The sequence below is a fragment of the Ahaetulla prasina genome, chromosome 3 (assembly GCF_028640845.1).
Source record: "Ahaetulla prasina isolate Xishuangbanna chromosome 3, ASM2864084v1, whole genome shotgun sequence".
NCBI classification, from domain to species: domain Eukaryota; kingdom Metazoa; phylum Chordata; class Lepidosauria; order Squamata; family Colubridae; genus Ahaetulla; species Ahaetulla prasina.
In genome coordinates this window covers 165477401-165489612 of record NC_080541.1, presented here as the reverse complement: position 1 = coordinate 165489612, position 12212 = coordinate 165477401, and the positions used below count along the sequence as shown (strand labels likewise).

Below are 12212 nucleotides of genomic sequence, written 5' to 3'. Positions count from 1 at the left end.
TACAGTGCTAAAACTAAAGTAGCTCAGCTTTACTGATGGCAAGTCTGACATGGCAACAACTGTCCTGGAAAGGGATCACATGAATGTGGTGGATAGTTTGCCAAAATCATCAACTCAATTTGCAACAAATTATTTGTCTAAGTTTAATAGGAATTTTTTTTAAATTGTCAGTGTCATAATGTTTTATGTAATGTTTTTATGTAATGTCCTATGATCTTACTTGAAATACCCTATATATCATGGGTGAAATGGAAAATTTGTTACTACCGGTTCTGTGGGCGTGACTTGGGGGGGGGATGTGACTGGGTGGGCGTAGCCAACTTTTTTTTTTTAACTTTTAAAAGCATTTTTTCTACCACCTCTTGGGCCAAAGAGGTTGTTAAAAAAATGCTTTTAAAAACCTCTCATGATCAGGCAACTCAGTTGGGATCGCCAGAGGAGCCTTTTAAAAGCATTTTTTCTACAACCTCTTCGGCTGAAAAGCATTTTAAAAAATGCTTTTAAAAATCTCTGATGATTCCAGCTGAGCTGTGCGAAAATCTGAGGCTTTTTTTTTTTTACTTTTAAAAGCATTTTTTCAGCTGAAGAAAAAAATGCTTTTAAAAGTTTTTTTAAAAAACTCTGATGATCACACAGCTCAGCTGGGCATGGGAGGGGCAGGGATTTTTGCTACCAGTTCTCCGAACCACCCGCCGCCATCGCTATCGGATGGGGCTATCAGGTCCAAACCGGGAGCATTTCACCCCTGCTATATACCTGTCTTAAAGAGTATATTGCTGACTTGGAAGAAATTCTGGGAAAGACTAATCAAAATAATCATTGTGACTCTAATTACTTTATAATGGTGAAGAGTTATGACTTTCACTTTTCATGTAAAATATGTGAGTAAAAAGGAGGATATTATTCCTGCAAAATGCTGGTATTCTGTAGAAAAAGCAAAGGAAAACGTTTTTGTCCTTTTGTCCTAAGTTCTGGGGACATCCAATTAAGTTAAAAGTAATGAGAAAGTCAGGACAGAAAAGGGAAGTTCTTCTTCATATAAAACGTAATTAAATTATAGTGTTTGCTATTACAAATGATTACCATTGACATTTCAGCAGCTTTGGAATGGTATTAGACTATTCATGTCAGCTTTTCCTGATGGCTGAGTAACCTTTAGCATTGGAAGCAATATGCTTTTGAATATGAGCTACAAGTACACCTCCGTTTATGATCATTGTTTAATGATGATTAGAATTTACAATGGTCTCCAAAAAAGTGACTTGCAACCTGTTCTGGAAATTAGGACTGTCACAAAACTCCTATGGTCACAAGATCACAATTCAGATGCTTGGAAACTGGCTTGCATTTATGACAGTTGCAACATCTTGCAGTGAACACAATTTGTGACCTTCCCGGCTAAATTCCAACAAGCAAAGTCAATTGGGGAAGTCAGATTCAGTTAACAACCATTTGATTAACTTAACAACCATGGTATAGTAAAATGGTCATAAAATCCGGTCTGGTCATGTAATGACTCGATCTCCTTGCTTAGCAATCCAAACTGCAACCCCAATTTGTTTGTAAGTTGAGGACTACCTGTTCTGAAGGATGCAGAAGTGTTTTTAACATTAATGCTATTTTCTTCAGCTGAAAATCTGATTCATTATCTACTTCACTATCCTTTATATGCATATATGAGAGGATGGAAGAAACCTCAATATTGAGTTGGGTTAACCCTAACCCTAACCCTAACCCTAACCCTAACCCTAACCCTAACCCATCAACGTACTGAAGAAGGCAAGTATGTTGTTCTTATCAGTTCACATTGCCCAGATCCTCCAATATGTGGCCTCTTGAAAAATTGAAGTTTTAACATTTTAAGATGACAATGTGGCAAATACCATAAATTTGATCCTTTGATCTTGCTTAGTGCGAATCTTGCATAATGAACGACTGCAAAAGTTCCCAGTATGGGGCCCTTCAGTTCTAATTTGTTCACAAATCTCTTCTTTGATGCAGTCTGAGCTCCATGCTTCATATGTGTGGATGATAGATGATAGATAGATAGATAGATAGATAGATAGATAGATAGATAGATAGATAGATAGATAGATAGATAGATAGATATAGACAGACAGACAGACAGAGATAGAAGAGAGAGAAAAGGAAAGAAGGAAGGAAGGAAGGAAGGAAGGAAGGAAGGGAGGAAGGAAGGAAGGAAGGAAGGAAGGAAGGAAGGAAGGAAGGAAGGAAGGAAGGAAGGAAGGAAGGAAGGAAGGAAGGAAGGAAGGAGGGATCTGACCAAGGTTGGTCATTTCACCGCCACCAAAATTTTATTAATGGACATCTATCCGCCTTTATGGCAGTCCAATGCCCACAAAATAACCTCTCAAAACTCCAAGTGTGCCACTGATCAATGAAGCTGAGGATTTTTGCCTCAGGCTACAACATAAAACTCTACTTATTTTCCTGTTGGCTGCTTTTATTCTGTGGTCTAGATGAGTATTTAACTCAGCAGAGTTGTTGTGTTTCTCTACACTTATTAAATGCAAGCATAATTTATATTCCGTGTGTCCAGTAAATTGAAAAATAACAGAGAAATGATGCATATTTCTATATATTTCATTACACTGAAAATAAGCATTATGTGTTACTAGATGAGGAGCTCCACTTGCAATTTCCCTGAAATCAACTATATGAATTCCACACACAGGTAGTCTCCAACTTACGGGACCGCCTACTGCCACCAAAAGCCTCCCATCGACCTGTGTGCTCCCACAGGGAGGGTCTCCTCGGGGTGCCGTCAGCTAAACATTGTCGGCTGGCGGCCCTCAGGGGAAGAGCCTTCTCTGTAGGGGCACCTACCCTATGGAACTAACTGCCTCTGGGGCTACGCCTTCTTCCCAACCTCCGGGCCTTTAAGCGTGAGCTCAAGACTTTTTTGTTTCACCGAGCAGGGTTGGCCTAAGAGTAATTTTTAATTGGGTGGTTTTATTACTTGTTATTTTAATATTCGGCCTTATGGTTTCAGATTTTTAAATTTCAAATATTGTTTTAATTTTTGTATATGTCTTTTTAACTTGGCTGTAAACCGCCCTGAGTCTTCGGAGAAGGGCGGTATAGAAATGTAAATAATAAATAAATAAACTTACAGCCATTCATTAAGTGATTGTTTGAAGTTACAATGGCACTGAAAAAAACTAACCTGTGACCATTTTTCACACTTACGATCATTGAAGCATCCCCCGATCACATGATCAAAATTCGGACACTTGGCAATTGGCTCATATTTATGATGGTTGCAGTGTCCTGGGGTTATGGCAGGGATGAAATGCTACCAGTTCACTCTGGTTTGGATGAACCGGTAGTGACAAAAACTACCGGTTCAGGAAAACCAGTAGTAAAAAAAAGCTACCGGTTTGGTTGAACAGGCAGTTAAAAAATGCTACCGGTTCCTCTCAACCGGTATTTCCAATGATCAGCTATGCCGCATGGTATAGCTTTGATGGAAAGCAGGAAGCTAAATCACGCAGCACAGCTGATCCCCCCACTCACTGTTGTACTTACCTTTTCAAGCCTCCTTTTGGCACGTACTGCGCATTGGTGCGCACTGTGCATGCACTTGCAGTGCACGCTTGGCGCGCAGCACACATGACGGCTAGCGAACCAGTAGCAAACCGGTTCAGATTTCACCACTGGGTCATGGGATCACCTTTTGTAACCTTCTGACAAGCAAAATCGATGGGGAAGCCAGATACACTTAACACAACCGTGTTACTAACTTAAAAACAGCAGTGAATCACTTAAAAACTGTGGCAAGAAAGGTTGTAAAATGGAACAAAAGTCACTTAACAACTTTTTGCTTAACAACAGAAATTTTGGGCTCAATTGCGGTTGTAAGTCAAGGACTACCTGTACTTCTGATGCAGTGCTTTAGTGTGCCAATGACTGCCAGAAGATGCATGCATACATTATATACTAGTTCATTATATACTTTTTCTCCTTATTTGTTACATCACAAACCACTATCAGTATTTTGAATCCTCTGGGCAGGATTCCATAGAATTACCTCTTTGAACAAGGATGAAAATCACATTTGGGGGAGAACAGCATACATACATACAATGACATCAATTCTAACAGCAAGCAATTTACTGATGGTAACTCCCACTAGAACACGTGGAGGAGTAGAGTAACACAAACTTTTCAATACCCAATGGCTATGGGAGTAAACAAATGAATGAGACAGAATAATAAATAGACCATACGTGTTCTCAGTCCACCCGGTATTCTTACCGCAGATCATCTGACTAGAGGGACGACTGGAAAGTCAATTATAAAAACTAACCCTTATCATCTCGGGTTATGTCTTATACTAGCCAATTTCTGTACTATTTATTTTATTATTATTTTGAAGCATCTATGCGTGGATTGCAAAATACAATGCAAATTGATAGCATGCAACCTGGTGACAATTTTCTTTAGAAAGAAAATGGAAAGACATCATTGCTGTTAGACTCTAAAACACATTATGTATATTTATCAGCAACACTTTAAAGAGACTGGACACCCTCATTATCTCATTTCTAAGTTATTTCATGTGGACTGAAACTCTCTGTAATTAACAAATAAGACAAGGCACACAAGGTTTACAAAGAGTGACCAACCTCTGGTATCAGTCTGTCTAATTGTTCAGCTCGATTCTCGTGTGATGGGTGTGTGGAAAGCCATTCTGGTAATTTGGGTTCATTCTGTAGAATCTTAGCCAGTTCCATTTGCTGCCAGAAGACAGAACTGGCTCTTACATCCATACAAGCCTAGAAAATATATGCAGAAAACTGCTTAGTAAATACATTTTCTTTGCACAATAATTAGAAGTCTTGCAAATATTGCTGGCTGCTTTCTTGACACGAAGAAAATTTATCTATTAATCAAATAGGTTTCTGTAGGAAGTTCCTAAGATATCAACGTGCTGAAACTCACAAGACACAGTAAAGTCATTAGGTTTTTGTGGAGGTGCCTTTGACTCAGGCTTGACTCCTAGTGATTACCTGGACTAGTCCCTAAAGGTTTTTGGGCAAGATTTTCAGAAGTGATTTGCCACTGCCTCTTTCTTAGGGTGAGAGCAAGTGACTGGCTCAGCTGGCTTTGTGCCTAAGGTAGGTCTTGAACTCATGGTATGCCGTAACGACTACACCAAACTGGCTCAAACATTAAGATAATTTTCAGCCTTGATAAAATAGAAGCCAATTGCTAGATTTAAGGTTTTGCTCAAGTCACAATCTTTATTCAGCACTGCACTATGACAGGGAAGTTGCTGTCAACAAAGAAGTAGCAAAAGACAGAAAGCACAGGAATACCCCTGGACTGTTTTCATTGCAGGAATTGTGACACCCCTTGCTATGAAACCAAAGTAATTGGTAGACCTCCTCCCTTTAGAAGTGAATAGGGTAATAATAAAAAAGCCAGCATGGCCACTGAAAGAACAAAGCCCTCTAACTAAAAAAGAATTGAAACGAAGAATAACTGAATTTCTAGAGCAGCACAAAAACAACAGAATAAGGCTACCTACATTGAAGTTTGTTTCAAGGAAACAGCTAGTACAAATATTAATAGATACCAATACTGTAATATCTAACAAACAATTCCTAACAAACAGGAAGCAGCAGGTGAAGCTAAGCAAGATCACATCGAATACCTGTACAATTAGCACAGGGGCGCCCCAAGGCTGTGTGCTCTCCCCACTTCTCTTCTCTCTGTATACCAATGACTGCATCTCCAATGATCCATTTGTTAAGCTACTGAAGTTCGCAGATGACACAACAGTGATTGGTCTCATTCGAGACAATGACGAATCCGCATATAGACGAGAGGTCGAACGACTAGCCTTGTGGTGCAACCAAAACAATCTGGAACTGAACACACTCAAAACCGTAGAAATGGTGGTAGACTTTAGGAAAAACCCTTCCATACTTCCACCTCTCACAATACTTGACAACACAGTATCAACAGTAGAAACCTTCAAATTTCTGGGTTCTATCATATCGCAAGATCTCAAATGGACAGCTAACATCAAAAACATCATTAAAAAAGGACAACAAAGAATGTTCTTTCTGCGCCAACTCAGTAAGCTCAAACTGCCCAAGGAGCTGCTGATCCAATTCTACAGAGGAATTATTGAGTCTGTCATTTGCACCTCTATAACTGTCTGGTTCGGTTCTGCAACCCAACAAGAAAAACACAGACTTCAGAGGATAATTAGAACTGCAGAAAAAATAATTGCTACCAACTTGCCTTCCATTGAGGACCTGTATACTGCACGAATCAAGAAGAGGGCCGTGAAAATATTTGCAGATCCCTCGCATCCTGGACATAAACTGTTTCAACTCCTACCCTCAAAACGACGCTATAGAGCACTGCACACCAGAACAACTAGACACAAGAACAGTTTTTTCCGAAGGCCATCACTCTGCTAAACAAATAATTCCCTCAACACTGTCAGACTATTTACTGAATCTGCACTACTATTAATCGTTTCATAGCTCCCATCACCAATCTCTTTCCACTTATGACTGTATGACTATAACTTGTTGCTGGCAATCCTTATGATTTATATTGATATATTGATCATCAATTGTGTTGTAAATGTTGTACCTTGATGAACATATCTTTTCTTTTATGTACACTGAGAGCATATGCACCAAGACAAATTCCTTGTGTGTCCAATCACACTTGGCCAATAAAAATTCTATTCTATTCTATTCTATTCTAATAGCATCAAGTAATTTGCAAAAATCAATTGCTGTGGGATGCTGGCTACAAAATCAGCAAACAAGAAAAAACCCAAACAGTGCATACCAAAATAGAAAATTGGGTGAGCATTTTCATAAGTATCCAGAGATTGTGGTAAATATCTGCAAAATTATCTGACTTGATTCAAATGACTATCTTTTTGTTACACCCTTTTAAAAACGAACAGCTCCTGGATAGTAGAAGGAAAAAAATTTCAATGGGCAATAAGAGAACCTTGCCCATTGACATTCATGGGAAAACACTAAGGCAGAAATAGAAAATGTTGATTAAATACGCACAGAAAGGCTGGGTGGGAGAAAGATGGGATGTATTTACTGAGTCAGAATTAGCCTTCTCTAACTGGAAGTTCCCAGATGCATGGACTTCTCAGAATTCACAATCGGTGTAATTATTGTAGAGAATGTTTGGTTAAACATCCTTGCTTAGAAATCATGATTATTCAGCCGATCACTCATAGGAGGAAGAACCTTAAGCAACAGACATAATGGGATAAGGTAGCTCATAGAATGCTCAATTATAACATTTTTATCTTCGTAGCAAATTAGTTTGTCTCCTCCCTACCCTTCTTTCCTCTTACTTCAAACTAATCCACATGGGTAGAATAGACCAAGTGATTTGAGAGGAAGGAGGCATTTTTGCTATGTTCCTTATGGCTGTAAACCGCCCTGAGTCCTTCGGGAGAAGGGCGGTATAGAAATTAAATTATAAATAAATAAATTAAATAAGTGTGTGTTTTACCTATCGTATTCCACTTATAAAAGGCTGTGTTGTGTCTGTGCACCCCAAGCCGGTCCCCTGCCAGAAAATGACTCGGAAAGTGAGGGAGAAGGGCGGTATAGAAATTCAATTATAAATAAATAAATTAAATAAGTGTGTGTTTTACCTATACGTATTCCACTTATAAAAGGCTGTGTTGTGTCTGTGCACCCCAAGCCGGTCCCCCTGCCAGAAAGTGACTCGGAAAGTGAGGGAGAAGGGCCATCAGGACTTACCTCTGGAGCAGCGGCTTCCCTGGCTCAGCTCCAGGAGCCAGAGGCAGGCCAGGTGGAGGAGATAACGAGGCCTCCATCTCCTGATTCTTTCCCCCCCAGGCCACGCCTCCAGACCCGGCTGATAGCAATCAGGCCTGGCTGGACCCTAGGTTTTGTAGGCAGGAGAGGCGAGAACAACAGAAGCAGGGGTGGGGCAGGCCTAGGAAGTGCTGAGTCACGGAGCCACTCCCCACAGGGTATGAAAGCAGCAAGGGCTGCTATACCATTTCGTGGCGAGCAAATCAACTGCTTAGAGGAAGAGAACTTGAGCTGAAGTACTGTTTCCTGGCTGACTCAGCGGCATCAAGAGAGATAACAGAGACACTTGGCAGACGCTCGCTGGTTTGCTGCCAGAGCTGATAGTTGCCGTAGACTGATTTGCCGGCTAATTAAGTCATCACTCATGTCTCCTGGACTGGGGTGCGGGGACAGAACAGGCTGTTTGATAATGCAAAGGTAAGAATGTGGGATGATAAAACCTACGGCAGATGCCGGGGTGGGAGAAAGATGGGATGTATTTACTGAGTCAGAATTAGCCTTCTCTAACTGGAAGTTCCCAGATGCATGGACTTTTCAGAATTCACAATCGGTGTAATTATTGTAGAGAATGTTTGGTTAAACATCCTTGCTTAGAAATCATGATTATTCAGGCGATCACTCATAGGAGGAAGAACCTTAAACAACAGACATAATGGGATAAGGTAGCTCATAGAATGCTCAATTATAACATTTTTATCTTCGTAGCAAATTAGTTTGTCTCCTCCCTAACCTTCTTTCCTCTTACTTCAAACTAATCCACATGGGTAGAATAGATCAAGTGATTTGAGAGGAAGGAGGCATCTTTGCTATGTTCCTTATGGCTGTAAACCGCCCTGAGTCCTTCGGGAGAAGGGCGGTATAGAAATTCAATTATAAATAAATAAATAAAAGTAAGTTTTGTCTGAAACTTTTTGACGCTGACAAGAGGAAGTCATTATTTAACTGGAACGGAAGAAGAGCTGGAGATGAGTAATTGACTCACATACAAATCAGTGATGGGTTTTAAAAATTTTTACTACTGGTTCTGTTGGTGTGGCTTGGTGGGCATGGCAGGGGAAAGACACTGTAAAATCTCCATTCCCATCCCACTCCAGGGGAAGGATACTGTAAAATCCCCATTTCCTCCCGATCAGCTGGGACTCGGGAGGCAGAGATGGAAGGAGATAGATGGAAGGAGGGGCCAGTCAGAATTTTTACTACCGGTTCTCCGAACTACTCAAAATTTCCGCTTCCGGTTCTCTAGAACTGGTCAGAACCTGCTGAAACCCACCTCTGGTACAAATATAAGTAAAGGAGATACTAGTTTTGCGAAAAGAAACAAAACTACCTGAACTAAGATCAGCACACGTGCACACATACACACACATACACAAATATGAAAGAAACTGCTGTGGCAATCTGAAAACAATAAAAACAAGACTTTTGAAACATTCTTTACAAATATAGAAGGTACTGAAGGAACTACTATAGGGATAAATGGTTAATTTTTTTTCTGTACCTCAAAAGTTTTATTCCTTTAATAATGGTTTTGTTTGGATTTATCTTCTGTGACCACTATTAGTTTTTTCTTCTCTCTCCCTTTGCTTTTAGTGAAAAGCTGCATTTGTAAGATGGGTGGCCATATAAACCAATTTAATAAATAAATTAAATAAGTGTGTGTTTTACCTATACGTATTCCACTTATAAAAGGCTGTGTTGTGTCTGTGCACCCCAAGCCGGTCCCCCTGCCAGAAAATGACTCGGAAAGTGAGGGAGAAGGGCCATCAGGACTTACCTCTGGAGCACCGGCTTCCCTGGCTCAGCTCCAGGAGCCAGAGGCAGGCCAGGTGGAGGAGATAACGAGGCCTCCGTCCCCTGATTCTTTCCCCCCCAGGCCACGCCTCCAGACCTGGCTGATGGCAATCAGGCCTGGCTGGACTCTAGGTTTCATAGGCAGGAGAGGCGGGAACAACAGAAGCAGGGGTGGGGCAGGCCTAGGAAGTGCTGAGTCACGGAGCCACACCCCACAGGGTATGAAAGCAGCAAGGGCTGCTATACCATTTCGTGGCGAGCAAATCAACTGCTTAGAGGAAGAGAACTTGAGCTGAAGTACTGTTTCCTGGCTGACTCACCGGCATCAAGAGAGATAACAGAGACACTTGGCAGACGCTCGCTGGTTTGCTGCCAGAGCTGATAGTTGCCGTGGACTGATTTGCCAGCTAATTAAGTCATCGCTCATGTCTCCCGGACTGGGGTGCGGGGACAGAACAGGCTGTTTGAAATGCAAAGGTAAGAATGTGGGATGATAAAACCTACGGCAGATGCCGGGGGTGGGGGAGAGAAATCAGCATCTCCAGATAGACAGTGTGTTCATACAACAAGCCTGGATTTTCATATGAGCACATCATCACATATATGAATAGCAGTGGAGAATATGTGGTCTGTAGGGAATGTGTTATGTTCCATCTTTTAATTAATTTTATAGGTTGAATGTTATGGGTTGAAAGAAGGTAGCTATTTGGGTTTCACTGCTTACTCCCATTTTTCCTTGTGCTGGTCGTTGATCAAATAAAAGACTACTTTACTTACCCCATCTTCCCTTTTTTGAAAGGAATGAATATTATCATTATAAAGTCGTAACAGTGTGATTTTTCTATAGAAGCCATTTAAATTGATTCATCATTGTATAAATAATAAAATCCTGGAAAGGAATTTAAAGAATTCTGGCCCACAAATATAAAGGAAAGTTATTGATATTGTTGTTAATTAACATGCGCTAGAACTTTAGCAACACTATTTAAATATAATGCTGTATTTAGCAGTCCAAGAGTTCTAAAAATATTCTAAAAACCTCATATATATTTTTATTATCACTAGGTGGCAGTGATGGTATATAATGATATGCATGTCACATATAGACTATAAGTATATAAACATACATGTATTAAGAATGAATGCAAAATTAGTGGAAGAAAATAATCCCAAAACTAAAATTAAAGACATTACGACTAGAGGGGGAAGCTCAACAACACCATCTACTGAGAATTAATTCAACTGAAACGCTTAACGTGATTTGAAGAAAAGCAATTCTTACCTTAGCAGCAAATCGAAGTCCAACCTTGTCAGCTTCAGCTTCTAAAGTCCGGTTGTATGGCATATCAAAAAGTAACTAGAATGAAAGAAGAGGAAAAATAACAGTGTTTATACTTGCCACTTTCTGAAATAAACCAGTTTCTTATTGAAAACTACTTGAAAATTACCCGCATTGCGTTTCTGCGAAATGCAAGGGTGCAATTTTTTTTAGTAATATAAATAGAGATGATTAGTGAGTGGAATTAAAAGAGGAAAAAAATGTTTTGAAGCACACATAGTGAGCAGGGTGGGACCATAAGCACCTCTTTAAACCAAGAGCTTCTTGTCTTGAATTTATGAGATTTGGAAAAGACATAGCTTACTTTTCCCAACCCTCTACAATTCTGACTTTATAAGACTACCTACCTCAAGGGTATAGATTTATTATTTGTTTACTGAAATATACCCCACTGAAATCCAGACTGACTCTTTGGCAGCTTACATTTGGTCTAGTGCAGGGGTGTCAAACTTGCGGCATCACATTGCCATCACATGATGTTTTGTGACATTTTTCCTGCTCGCAGAGCTGGGGTGGCCGTGGCCTATGTGTGAAGCATCCAGCCTGTGGGCCGCCAGTTTGACACCCCTGGTCTAGTGGTTAAGGCATCAGGATAGAAAGTAGGAAGCTGTGAGTTCAAATTACACCTTAGTCATGAAAGCCAGCTGGGCAAATATGGGACAGTCACTCCCTCTCAGCCCATCCCACCTCATAGGGTTGTTGTTGTGAGGAAAATAGGAGGAAAGTGTGTTGGATATGTTCACTGTCTTTAATTATTTCATAAAAATAATAATAAAGATGGAATATAAATAAATATCCTAAATTAAACATACATACATACATACATACATACATACATACATACATACATATATATACATATACATATACATATACATATACATATACATATACATATATATATACATATACATATACATATACATATACATATACATATACATATACATATATATATATATATATATATATATATATACATATATATACATATACATATATATATATATATATATATATGTCTTTGGTTATTCGGGTTTTCCTGTGTTGGTGGGGGCTTGGTTGTGCTCAGATTAGTCTGAGTTGCAGGGGGATTTGAGCTGGTGAGCTGCATTGCTGTTGTTTGGCTTCGTGTTTGTGGTCCCCACAACACCAACACAGGACACACCCCCATCCAATCAGAGCACACAAAAAAAACCCATCCAATCAGAGCACAG

At 39.9% G+C, this 12212-nt stretch overlaps 1 protein-coding gene across 6 annotated transcripts in view; it reads right to left on the bottom strand.

The window, feature by feature from the left end:
* OMA1 (OMA1 zinc metallopeptidase) overlaps window positions 1-12212 on the bottom strand; it is a 49385-nt gene that overhangs the window by 12898 nt on the left and 24275 nt on the right. For all 6 annotated transcript variants that reach the window (XM_058174344.1, XM_058174346.1, XM_058174343.1 and 3 more), the window contains exons 7-8: window positions 10939-11013; window positions 4650-4799 (exon numbers count right to left, since the gene is read on the bottom strand). In XM_058174344.1, the coding sequence (XP_058030327.1) occupies window positions 4650-4799; window positions 10939-11013 (225 nt within the window). The remainder of the gene's footprint in view (window positions 1-4649; window positions 4800-10938; window positions 11014-12212) is intronic.